The 14046-nt window shown below is 43.4% G+C and overlaps 1 protein-coding gene across 1 annotated transcript in view; it reads right to left on the bottom strand.

Moving 5' to 3' along the window:
- Positions 1–14046, bottom strand: part of tek (TEK tyrosine kinase, endothelial) — a 113105-nt gene that overhangs the window by 66250 nt on the left and 32809 nt on the right. Inside the window, exons 7-10 of the mRNA XM_028805049.2 lie at positions 10740–10865; positions 10313–10467; positions 6634–6778; positions 79–369 (exon numbers count right to left, since the gene is read on the bottom strand). Of these exons, the coding sequence (XP_028660882.2) occupies positions 79–369; positions 6634–6778; positions 10313–10467; positions 10740–10865 (717 nt within the window). The remainder of the gene's footprint in view (positions 1–78; positions 370–6633; positions 6779–10312; positions 10468–10739; positions 10866–14046) is intronic.

Genomic DNA, 14046 nt, shown 5'->3' with positions numbered 1-14046 from the left:
ACTTTATTTGTCTCCAGCGGGAAATTGTACTTTTGACAAATATCACATCAATAATTGTGACCGCCGTCCGTAACTTACCATTGCTGAATGTCCATGCTGCCACAGGTTCACTGCATTGTAATGAAGATTTATATTTGACGCAGACTTTGCAGCTATACTTCTGTTTAGGCTCCAATCCAGGAATTTCACATGCTGTGTTACTCCAGACTTCCTTCAGTGATACAGAATCATTAGGCCCATCCTTCATTTTAAAATATTCAATCTTGTATGTAGTCTCCTCTTTTGGAAGTCCATCCACAGGCTCCCATGAGATGTTCAGAGTTGTCATGCTGACTGGAATTATCTTAACAGCAGAGGGTTTAGGAAGTTCTACAAGATTAAATCAAAAATTCCTTAATTTTTCTTTTTAACATGGAGCACATTTTCTTACAAATCTTAATTATACAAGAAATTACCGTAAGTTAATACAGTCAGGATTTTCAAAATTCTTAACATGTTTCTAGATGGCGTCTACTGTTTTTGTGGGCTTGCTGTTATTGTTTGCTTAAAATAATTTCAGTATTTGCAGCACTGCACGTTAGTGACATAAACAGTGTGCACGGCAAGGCCACAGGCGTCATTGTCACACCGATACACATGCTTGCCTAGCTTTCCTTTCTGTATATTAGCTAAATCAGAAACACACTTTATTACCATTAAATTGAAAGACAGTCTTAGTAAAAATTTGATCCTATCAAAAAACTGAATATATATTGTGACCAATCAGCAGGCTTTCTAATAACACGATAACTTTAAATGAATGTATCAAAACCTATTTAAACACCTACTGTATATAATATTAACGGAATTTATGACAATTTGGCTTTTCACTTATTAGGAACGGGACAATTCTTAAATAATCTAAACCAGCGTTATTCAACCTTTAAGTATTTGCGACTCGAGTTTTCATAACAGTTTTAATCTCGCCCCCCTAACGTTTTTTTGAAAGGAGCCCACTAATACCAATTTGTTCTTTTTTAATTAATGATATATCATAGATGCATATTTTATTATACCTACTTAACTTGTATCGACATTTATCTAACTCTATTTATTTTTCAAGTACCACAATGTAGTTTAAGATAATTTGTTTTGGTTTCCATAGATGTATTTTTCATATTTTCAATAATTGTTCTCTTTTTTTCACATCTTCACGCCCCCCTTTTTTGTTACTTTGCACCCCCCTAGGGGGTCCAGCCCCACAGTTTGAGAACCGCTGATCTAAACTATCTTGAGAGAAAGAGAGAGTTTTTGTGAGGTGGACCAGGAAACAAGATACGTAAAGATCAAAACTAGTAAGTCAAGCTGCTCATTCATCAAAAAAACAAAAACAAAACACAACAATCAAAGTGCCGCAGCCAAAAAGTCGTTAATATAATCCAAAAAAAATAGTGTCAGAAATGCTGTAAAATAATTTCATTAATGTGAATTTGATGTCCAATAACATTAAACAATTTTCCTTGGGATTAATAAAGTTTTCTGATTCTGAACTAAGAAAAAGAGAATCCTCACCTCTAGAAACCCCAAAAATTGCCATTAAAAGGGCTGAAAAATCCCTCGTAGTGGCTAAGAAAAATTAAAACCAAAATGGCTTCATCACATAAATAAGACATTTTATGTATATTTGCTCAAACATTTTGGAGTTAAATACCAGTGTATTCAACACCAGCATAAATGAGTAAAGGAACAACATGGGCTCCCTCATATCTCAAATGCTGCACTCACATGCTTTTGGACAAAAGGAAAATATAAGGATTCCCACTGGGAAATTTCTTATGAATTCTGTTGTGGTGTGAAATTTTGCATACAAGTTGATAAATAATTAAAAAAGAATTATGTTTCTAGACTTCTCTAGCGCCTTCAACACAATCCAACCTCTGCTCCTTAGGGACAAGCTGACAGAGATGGGGAGTAGATTCATACCTGGTGTCATGGATTGTGGACTATCTTACAGACAGACCTCAGTATGTGCGTCTCGGGAACTGCAGGTCTGACATTGTGGTCAGCAGCACAGGAGCGCCACAGGGGACTGTACTTTCTCCGGTCCTGTTCAGCCAAAATACATCGGACTTCCAATACAATTCAGAGTCCTGCCACGTGCAAAAGTTCGCTGACGACACTGCTGTCATGGGCTGCATCAGGAATGGGCTGGAGGAGGAGTATAGGAACCTAATCTATGACTTTGTTAAATGGTGCGACTCAAACCAACTACACCTGAACACCAGCAAAACCAAAGAGCTGGTGGTGGATTTTAGGAGGACCAGGCCCATCATGGACCCCGTGATCATCAGAGGTGACTGTGTGCAGAGGGTACAGACCTATAAATACCTGGGAGTGCAGCTGGATGATAAATTGGACTGGACTGCCAATACTGATGCTCTGTGCAAGAAAGGACAGAGCCGACTATACTTCATTAGAAGGCTGGCGTCCTTCAACATCTGCAATAAGATGCTGCAGATGTTCTACCAGACGGTTGTGGTGAGCGCCCTCTTCTATGCGGTGGTGTACTGGGGAGGCAGCATTAAGAAGAAAGACGCCTCACGCCTGGACAAACTGGTGAGGAAGGCAGGCTCTATTGTTGGCATGAAGCTGGACAGTTTGACATCTGTGGCAGAGCGACGGGCGCTGAGCAGACTCCTGTCAATCATGGAGAATCCACTGCATCCACTGAACAGGATCATCTCCAGACAGAGGAGCAGCTTCAGCGACAGACTGCTGTCACCGTCCTGCTCCACTGACAGACTGAGGAGATCGTTCCTCCCCCAAACTATGCGACTCTTCAATTCCACCCGGGGGGTAAACGTTAACATTTAACATTATACAAAGTTATTGTCTGTTTTTTACCTGCATTATTATCAATCTTTAATTTAATATTGTTTATTGTATCAGTATGCTGCTGCTGGAGAATGTGAATTTCCCATTGGGATTAATAAAATATCTATCTATCTATCTATCTATCTATCTATCTATCTATCTATCTATCTATCTATCTATCTATCTATCTATCTATCTATCTATCTATCTATCTATCTATCTATCTATCTATCTATCTATCTATCTATCTATCTATCTATCTATCTATCTATTTTTTATGTCTTTATTTGTAACTAAGGCAAAGCAAATGTAATATTAGTGTTACATTAGTGAGAAGCATTCATGTTTACCCCCTAGATCAGTGGTTCTCAAACTGTGGGGCGGGCCCCCATGGGGGGGGGGGGAGGGGGTGCGAAGATGTGAAAAAAAGAGAACAAGAATTGAAAATATGAAAAATACATCTATTGAAACCAAAACAAATTAACTTAAACTACATTCCGATACTATAAAAATAAATATAGAGTTAGATAAATGTCGATAAAAGTTAAGTAGGTATAATAAAATATGCATCTATGATATATCATTAATTAAAAAAGAACAAATTGGTATATGTGGGCTCCTTTCAAAAAAACGTTAGGGGGGTGAGATTAAAACTGTTATGAAAACTCGGGTCGCAAATACTTCAAGGTTGAGAAACGCTGCGCTAGGTGAATTTTACGACAGGGTTGGAGGGAGTGCCTCAAACAAGTTTGGCAAACGTTTCTCTGCAGGATTCTCTCAGTCAACCCCTGAAGGAAAGCCAGACTGCATAGCTGGCACACTTTACCATAACACATGGTTTTGGGGGCAGGTGTAAAAGGTACTGTGCGCCCCATTGGTCTGAAGTATGGCTGTTTGGAATTGGCTTGTATCAGAAGCCTTTAAGTACCGTGACACCCTATTGGCTGTAGGGGGTTGGACAGAAAATCGATACATTTGCTTGCTTTATCCCCCTCTCTCTGTCTTACCAACTGATGAAGAAGCATCTCATACACCATGAACTAAGGAGGACAACACAATGAAGATCACGACTCGGCAGCCATATTGAGTCAGGCGTGTGGCCCGTTCTGAAGTAAGCTGACCACAAATGAGGCCTTAACTCGAGACATTTTAAGTAACCAAGTCTGTGTGCCGCCTGAAACTACACATCAGCATTTATCAGGTTGTATGGTTGCCAGTATTCACTTGTACTTTGCTCATTGTTATTATTTATGAATATTATCAAAAATACATTATTTAAAGTGTAACTTAACTCCTGCTCATCTTTTACTACACCTAATTGCCTGAGGTTACAAATGTAGAAGGGAAGGTGGGGAGAAGTTATATGGTACAGTACCTTATAAACAGTGATAAGTCTGTGAGATTTGAGGCATTCTGACAAAGGCTACTTATTAATAATACAAAAGGGGAAAGCAGAGTAAAATACGAGATGTGATCAAAAAATACGGTGAATGTTTTAAAAAAGAAACGTTTATTGCAGTAAAAAATTTCCAACTACTACTCACCCCCAAAATACTCTCCTCCACTTCGAATGCACGTCTCCCAACGCTCCTGCCACTTTGTGAAGCAGTTCTGGACATTTTCTTTCGAGAGTATCGTGGCTGCCTGGATGTCCTCAATGGATTGAAATTGTTTGCCTTTCATGGTCATTTTCAATTTAGGGAACAGCCAGAAGTCGCACGGTGTCAGATCCGGCGAATAAGGAGGATGCGGACACAGCGAAATGTTTTTATTCGACAAATTGTCGTACTAGAAGGGATTGTGTGACAAGGAGCGTTGTCATGATGAAGAATGAAACTGTTTCCTCCGTTATGGATGTTGAAGGACGTCCTGATCTTTTCTTGTCTTCAATCGAGTCAGATTCATTACGAAATCCATCAAGCCACTTGTAAACAGTGTTAATTGTCGGTGCAGTGTCACCATAAACTGATTTTAACATCTCATGGGTTTCTTGAGCTTTATGCAATTTGAAACAAAATTTCCTGTTAATGCGTTGCTCGATATCCGCTATTAGCAACAAACTTAAAAAACACGCAACAGTGGCTCACAAACGAGTGACGATATCACACAAGTTGAAACTTGTCACAAACTCGGCTCTAGGATGGACATGTCATTGAATTGTTTGGCGTTGCTTTTGGATGGCGCTCTGCATCAACATTCACCGAACTTTTTGATCACACCTCGTATTACTCTACCAACACAAAACACTTCCCTTCGAAGTGGGAGCTCTCAAGGGGCAATTGAGGGATAACAGTGCTACCTGAGTTTACTGAGTTGTGACACAACATTAATAATTCTTTGCATTTATGTAGCGTTTTTCTCACTACTCAAAGCGTTCAGCAATTGCAGGTTAAGGGCCTCAAGGGCCCAACAGAGCAGAGTCCCTTTTGGCATTTACAGGATTCGAACCGGCAACCTTCTGATTGCCAGTGCAGATCCCTAGCATCAGAGCCACCACTCCGCCACAACATTGACTTTTCGACCACATTCAAAATCTTATATATAATCGTCTATGCGTGGAAGTGCATGTGTCTGTCTGTCTGTCTGTCTGGCCTGGAAGTGCGAGGCTACAGCATGAAGCTCAAAGAGCCGACAAGGCGGCCCCAAGTTAACGAGTCGGAAGAAGAAAGAAGTACGAGGCTACAGCATGAAGCTGAAAGAAAGCGACTCCGTCGTCAAAGTGAAACCCCTGATGAAGGACAAACTCGCTTAGCCGCTGATAGACAAGAGGGGCGAGCACATCCGCAAAACGAAACCGCCAGACTCTTCATTTCAATTTTTTTTCCTGATGATTTCAATAGTTTCTAGGAGCCCGGGCTTTTTACAGCATGGGCTTACACAGCTATAAAATAACAAAATAATAAACAGGTTGGTCAGAAATTGTATTTTTGTAGTAATATTTTGCTCTTCTTTCATGTAAAACTGTTAAGAACTTTTTTGCTCTACATAACACAAAATGGTGCGGCACGATGGCGCAGTGGGTAGCACTACTGCCTCGCAGTAAGGAGACTTGGGTTCACTTCCCGGGTCCTTCCTGCGTGGAGTTTGCATGTTCTCCCCGTGTCTGCGTGGGTTTCCTCCCACAGTCCAAAGACATGCAGGTTAGGTGCATTGGTGATCCTAAATTGTCCCTAGTGTGTGCCCTGCGGTGGGCTGGCACCCTGCCCGGGATTTGTTCCTGCCTTGCGCCCTGGGATTGGCTCCTGCAGACCCCCGTGACCCTGTAGTTAGGATATAACGGGTTGGAAAATGACTGACTGATTTTCTAAAATAAATAAGTAAAAATGTATTGGAGATCTTTTATCAGTATTTGACCAAAGGAATTGGAGACATCCTTTAAAGTTTTACCTCACATTAATACAGGCCAAGTGATAGTTCAAAGGTCATGGATTCAAATTTACATTTATTTGCTTAACAGATGTTTTTATCTATTACAGAAGAGGTCAACATAATCAATTAAACATCAGTCTGGGGCATTGGCGATCCTAAATTGTCCCTAGTGTGTGCTTGGTGTGTTTGTGCCCTGCGGTGGGCTGGCACCCTGCCCGGGATTTGTTTCCTGCTTTGCGCCCTGTGCTGGCTGGGATTGGCTCCTGCAGACCCCCGTGACACTGTGTTAGCATATAGCGGGTTGGTGAATGACTGACTGACTAACACAAAACCCTTAACTCAACTTAGGGGCACATGTGCATTTACGTATTGTGCCTCTCCTAATTTTGCATTTATTTCATTTTTTCTTACCTCGGATGTTTATGTGAAAAGAACTTTCATCTTTTCCAAAAGCAGTTTTCACACTGCATGTCCAGGTTCCAGAATCTTGGGGCTCGGGCTTCTTGACAATAAAAATAGCCGTGGATTCAGACCACGTTGTTCTAGTATCTTCTGGCTGACAGCAAAAAACAAGAAAAGAGTCAGAAAGGTTGGCAGTAGCCTACCACTCAGATTGAAATGCACAAAATCAGATCTGCTGTAACAATAAAACCTGTGCCATTATACACTCCTTATTGTGTCCCCTCTGTTATTTAATTTAGAATTTACTGTAATTATTCTGTTATTTTTATCAATAGTTCAGTTTTTTGTTTAATTCCAACAATACTGTTTTTGCATTAGGGGCTCCACGGTGGCGCGGTGGGTAGCGCTGCTATCTTGCAGTAAGGAGACCTGTGGTTCGCTTCCCAGGTTCTCCCTGCGTGGAGTTTGCATGTTCTCCCCGTGTCTGCGTGGGTTTCCTCCCACAGTCCAAAGACATGCAGGTTAGGTGCATTGGCGACCCTAAATTGTCCCTAATGTGTGTGCTTGGTGTGTGTGTGTGCCCTGCGGTGGGCTGGAACCCTCCCCAGGGTTTGTTCCTGCCTTGCACACTGTGCTGGCTGGGATTGGCTCCAGCGGACCCCCGTGACCCTTTGTTAGGATATAGTGGGTTGGATACTGACTGACTGTTTTTGCATTATGATTCTGGGATATTGAGTGCATGGGCGGCACGATGGCGCAGTGGGTAGCGCTTCTGCCTCGCAGTTGGGAGATCTGGGGACCTGGGTTCGCTTCCCGGGTCATCCCTGTGTGGAGTTTGCATGTTCTCCCCGTGTCTGCGTGGGTTTCCTCCCACAGTCCAAAGACATGCAGGTTAGGTGGATTGGCGATTCTAAATTGGCCCTAGTGTGTGCTTGGTGTGTGGGTGTGTGTGTGTGTGTCCTGCGGTGGGTTGGCACCCTGCCCAGGATTGGTTCCTGCCTTGTGCCCTGTGTTGGCTGGGATTTGCTCCAGCAGACCCCCGTGACCCTGTGTTCGGATTCAGCGGGTTAGAAAATGGATGGATGGATGGATATTGAGTGCTGCTTGATGTGAGGAAGAATGAACTTAAATGATTGTAGAACAAGGACGCAACATAATAAAATGTGAAAAAGTTAAAGAGTTGGAAAACTCTGAATGTACAGTAAAAGTAATAGTGATTTAACAATCTATAGAGAACCACACAGAAAAGTATACAAAAAATGAGCACCTACCTGAACAAAATAGTCAATGAAAGGAAATAAATACACTTTTTATTTACAAACGCAGGTCTTACTTCAACAAAATAATTTAGGGAGATTCACTCGAAAGAGGCCCCCAACATTCCGTTGTAACTCTCGTTAGGTTGAAGTAATCTGAACCACAAAAATCCGCTCTGTACTTTGACGTCTGTGTAATCGATTGCATGACATGCGATGCTGGAAGTGGTTTCCATTTCTGCCAGACGTGACGCTGCATGTTTCTGAACGTATCAGCAAGCGTCTTGAGGGAAATGGAATCAATTTCACGTTGGATGTTTTCCTTCAACTCTTCCACAGTACGAGGCTTGTTCCGACAGACTTTTCCGTTGAGCAGACCCCAAAGGAAGAAGTCTGGTGTTGTCAGACCCGGTGACCGTGGTGGCCAAAGATCCTTTGAAATGACCCTGTGGCCAAAGAAGTGTGAATGTGTGACACTTTGCTCCATCTTGCCAGAAGTAACTCATGATCATCTGGTAGATTCTGGCATCGCTTAAACGAATTGGTGACCCAATAGGTTTGCACCCTTAAGATGCGCTGCTCAATACTGTACACCACCACCCTGATGAGAAGTCGAGTGACGGAGTGAAGGGGTACGGGTGGTATGCACCCAGAAGTTGCAAAATGGAGGTTAAACGTTGCAATGGCTGTCTGGCACCTACCTCATCGCTCTGACACAGGGGTATCCCGGCTTGTTCGAAGCTCCATATACAGTACATCCGGAAAGTATTCACAGCGCATCACTTTTTCCACATTTTGTTATGTTACAGCATTATTCTAAAATGGATTCAATTCATCTTTTCCCTCTTTGTTCAATCGGATTCAAGTCTGGGCTCTGGCTGGGCCACTCAAGGACATTCACAGAGTTGTCCTGAAGCCACTCCTTTGATATCTTGGCTGTGTGCTTAGGGTCGTTGTCCTGTTGAAAGATGAACCGTCACCCCAGTCTGAGGTCAAGAGCGCTCTGGAGCAGGTTTTCATCCAGGATGTCTCTGTACATTGCTGCAGTCATCTTTCCCTTTATCCTGACTAGTCTCCCAGTCCCCACAGCATGATGCTGCCACCACCATGCTTCACTGTAGGGATGGTATTGGCCTGGTGATGAGCGGTGCCTGGTTTCCTCCAAACGTGATGCCTGGCATTCACACCAAAGAGTTCAATCTTTGTCTCATCAGACCAGAGAATTTTCTTTCTCATGGTCTGAGAGTCCTTCAGGTGCCTTTTGGCAAACTCCAGGCAGGCTGCCATGTGCCTTTTACTAAGGAGTGGCTTCCGTCTGGTCACTACCATACAGGCCTGATTGGTGGATTGCTGCAGAGATGGTTGTCCTTCTGGAAGGTTCTCCTCTCTCCACAGAGGACCTCTGGAGCTCTGACAGAGTGACCATCGGGTTCTTGGTCACCTCCCTGACTAAGGCCCTTCTCCCCGGATCGCTCAGTTTAGATGGCTGGCCAGCTCTAGGAAGAGTCCTGGTGGTTTTGAACTTCTTCCACATTACGGATGATGGAGGCCACTGTGGTCATTGGGACCTTCAGAGCAGCAGAAATTTTTCTGTAACCTTCCCCAGATTTGTGCCTCGAGACAATCCTGTCTCGGAGGTCTACAGACAATTCCTTTGACTTCATGCTTGGTTTGTGCTCTGACATGAACTGTCAACTGTGGGACCTTCTATAGACAGGTGTGTGCCTTTCCAAATCATGTCCAGTCAACTGAATTTACCACAGGTGGACTCCAATGAAGCTGCAGAAACATCTCAATGATGATCAGGGGAAACAGGATGCACCTGAGCTCAATTTTGAGCTTCATGGCAAAGGCTGTGAATACTTATGTACATGTGCTTTCTCAATTTTTTTATTTTTAATAAATTTGCAAAAAACCTCAAGTAAACTTTTTTCACGTTGTCATTATGGGGTGTTGTGTGTAGAATTCTGAGGAAAAAAATGAATTTAATCCATTTTGGAATAAGGCTGTAACATAACAAAATGTGGAAAAAGTGATGAGCTGTGAATACTTTCCAGATGCACTGTACGGAGAAGCACATTGCATGTTGTTTCGTTCAGATTGCTTCGTCCTAATGAGATTTATTACAGAATTTTCGGGGTCTTTTTCGAGTGAATCTCCCTGTATGAACCAAGCTTTGTAAAAACAAACTAAATAAGAGACTGTTCTGAACCCAAGGTTTCTGCATAAAATACCCAGCAGGCATTAGATGCCTAGTCACTAAACCCTCTCTTGACATATAACATCAGGTTCCCAAAAGTTTGAAAAACATGCCCAGCTAGATATCCAAGATCATGGTGGAGCCAGAAAATGTGTTCCTCTATCTACATACAGTATTTTATTTAACTTTACTAGTTAAATGTACAAGATAAACAGACTTAACAAGGACCTACTTCAAGTGTTTTCTTGTTTGGCTTTAACAGCACAATTTCGCCATGCAGAGGTGGAGGGTAGCTGGTGGCAGAACAGTTGAGAATGACTGATGTTCCAATATTCAGCTCCACTGGCAACGGTGAACTAGTAATTTTTGGGACTGCATTTGGAAAGTCTGCAACAGAAGGTAAGCAAGTCAAGTCAAGTTGGGGAGCCTGCACTGGTACAGCGCGTTGCCGCACCCACTACACGATGAAACAACTCGGGATTCCGGGAGCCAATCCCAGCCAGCACAGGGCGCAAGGCAGGAAACAAACACCGGGCAGGGCGCCAGCCCACCGCAGGGCACACACACACACCAAGCACACACCAAGCACACACCAGGGACAATTTAGAATCGCCAATGCACCTAACCTGCATGTCTTTGGACGGTGGGAGGACACTTACCTGGTATTCCACAGTTTATTCCATTCCCACCAGCACAGAGGCATCCTTTAAAACGATCACATATCTCCTCTTCCTTACATTGGCATTTCAGTTTACAGTCAGCTCCATAATAATTAACTGGGCACGCTGAAAGACCAGAAATCACAATATACAAATATATTTAAAAACATATCAATTGGAAGCAAGCTTTAGGTGAGGTATACTTATGTGCAAAGTGTAACAAGATTTTAAAAGTAAGTATTGGACTATATTTACAGTGTGTGACTCAAAAACACACATTTATTTTTCTCTTCAAGTACAAACTTTATTCTAACTTTTAATATCTACTGTGACGGATGGCCGGGGCCCATGCCTGGCCCCTTCACCACATCTGCCAGAGGGACAAGGGTGGGAAGCCCAGTATCTCCCCCTGGATGCTAGATGGCAGCCTCCCTGGGTTGCAGCGGTGCCTCGGACTCCCCCAGGGCTTCATGGGGGTTGGAGTTCTGTGCAACTCTGTGGGGTTACGCAGGCGCCACCAGGGGGTGCTGTTACAGGAGCTGCCGGCCCCTTTTGGGCACTGGTTTCACCTTACCCAGAAGTGTAGCCAGATGTTGGCAATCAAACACAATAAAAGGGAGCCAGCGACCACAACTCAGTGGCCAGAATCGGGTGGAAGGAGGACAAAGCTTGCGGAGGAGGAGGAGGAGGAGTGGTGGTGGAAGAGAGAAGAAGAGCTTGGGACTGTGTTGGGTCTGTGGGTACAAGGAAGGCGTAGCCCATAGACGAAGAAAACTAAATATTTGTTTTATTTAACATGTTCCTCCCGTGTCCAATCTGTGTCGGGTCGGGTGCAATATAGTCCGAGGCACCACTGCAACCCAGGGAGGCTACAATCTAGCATCCAGGGGGAGATACTGGCCTTTTCTGACACTACATTTGTATTTGACCAACAGTACATCCAACACAAGCACAGCAGAGTTATATAAAAGTATCTGCATGTGTAAATATACCTGGGGACAGATACAGTGCATCCAGAAAGTATTCCCAGCGCTTCATCACTTCGTCCACATTTTGTTATGTTACAGCCTTATTCCAAAATGGATTAAATTCATTTTTTTCCTCAGAATTCTACACACAACACCCCATAATGACAACGTGAAAAAAGTTTACTTGAGGTTTTTTGCAAATTTATTAAAAATAAAAAAATTGAGAAAGCACATGTACATACAGTAAGTATTCACAGCCTTTGCCATGAAGCTCCAAATTGAGCTCAGGTGCATCCTGTTTCCCCTGATCATCCTTGAGATGTTTCTGCAGCTTCATTGGAGTCCACCTGTGGTAAATTCAGTTGACTGGACATGATTTGGAAAGGCACACACCTGTCTATAGAAGGTCCCACAGTTGACAGTTCATGTCAGAGCACAAACCAAGCATGAAGTCAAAGAAATTGTCTGTAGACCTCCGAGACAGGATTGTCTCGAGGCACAAATCTGGGGAAGGTTACAGAAAAATTTCTGCTGCTTTGAAGGCCCCAATGAGCACAGTGGCCTCCATCATCCATAAGTGGAAGAAGTTCAAAACCACCAGGACTCTTCCTAGAGATGGCCGGCCATCTAAACTGAGCGATCAGGGGAGAAGGGCCTTAGTCAGGGAGGTGACCAAGAACCCGATGGTCACTCTGTCAGAGCTCCAGAAGTCATCTGTGGAGAGAGGAGAACCTTCCAGAAGGACAACCATCTCTGCAGCAATCCACCAATCAGGCCTGTATGGTAGAGTGGCCAGACGGAAGCCACTCCTTAGTAAAAGGCACATGGCAGCCCGCCTGGAGTTTGCCAAAAGTCACCTGAAGGACTCTCAGACCATGAGAAAGAAAATTCTCTGGTCTGATGAGACAAAGATTGAACTCTTTGGTGTGAATGCCAGGCGTCACATTTGCAGGAAACCAGGCACCGCTCATCACCAGGCCAATACCATCCATACAGTGAAGAATGGTGGTGGCAGCATCATGCTGTGGGGATGTTTTTCAGTGGCAGGGACTGGGAGACTAGTCAGGATAAAGGGAAAGATGACTGCAGCAACGTACAGAGACATCCTGGATGAAAACCTGCTCCAGAGCGTTCTTGACCTCAGACTGGGGCGACGGTTCATCTTTCAGCAGGACAATGACCCTAAGCACACAGCCAAGATATCAAAGGAGTGGCTTCAGGACAACTCTGTGAATGTCCTTGAGTGGCCCAGCCAGAGCCCAGACTTGAATCCGATTGAACATCTCTGGAGAGATCTTAAAATGTCTGTGCACCGACGCTTCCCATCCAACCTGATGGAGCTTGAGAGGTGCTGCAAAGAGGAATGGGCGAAACTGGCCAAGGATAGGTGTGCCAAGCTTGTGGCATCATATTCAACAAGACTTGAGGCTGGAATTGCTGCCAAAGGGGCATCGACAAAGTATTGAGCAAAGGCTGTGAATACTTATGGACATGGGATTTCTCAGTTTTTTTATTTTTTAATAAATTTGCAAAAACCTCAAGTAAACTTTTTTCACGTTGTCATTATGGGGTGTTGTGTGTAGAATTCTGAGGAAAAAAATGAATTTAATCCATTTTGGAATAAGGCTGTAACATAACAAAATGTGGAAAAAGTGATGCGCTGTGAATACTTTCTGGATGCACTGTAGGTGACAATATCTTTAAGCCTACAAGACCAGGTCACTTGCTTTAAACAAAGGTGATCACAATGAAGCAAAAGAGATAGATAGATAGATAGATAGATAGATAGATAGATAGATAGATAGATAGATAGATAGATAGATAGATAGATAGATAGATAGATAGATAGATAGATAGATAGATACTTTATTAATCCTAAGGGGAAATTCACATACTCCAGCAGCGCCTTACTGATACAAAAAAACAATATTAAATTAAAGAGTGATAACAATGCAGGTATAACAGACAATAACTTTGTATAATTTTAACGTTTACCCCCCCAGGTGGAACTGAAGAGTCACATAGTGTGGTGGAGGAACGATCTCCTCAGTCTGTTAGTGGAGCAGGACGGTGACAGCAGTCTGTCGCTGAAGCTGCTCCTCAGTCTGGAGATGATCCTGTTCAGTAGATGCAGTGGATTGTCCATGATTGACAGGAGTCTGCTCAGCGCCCGTCGCTCTGCCACAGATGTCAAACTGTCCAGCTCCATGCCAACAATAGAGCCTGCCTTCCTCACCAGTTTGTCCAGGCGTGAGGCGTCCCTCTTCTTTATGCGGCCTCCCCAGCACACCATCGCGTAGAAGAGGGCGCTCACCACAACCGTCTGATAGAACATCTGC

The sequence above is a fragment of the Erpetoichthys calabaricus genome, chromosome 7, assembly GCF_900747795.2.
Source record: "Erpetoichthys calabaricus chromosome 7, fErpCal1.3, whole genome shotgun sequence".
NCBI classification, from domain to species: Eukaryota; Metazoa; Chordata; class Cladistia; order Polypteriformes; family Polypteridae; genus Erpetoichthys; species Erpetoichthys calabaricus.
Note: the sequence above shows the minus strand (reverse complement) of the source record. Positions and strands in the feature narration are given on the sequence as shown.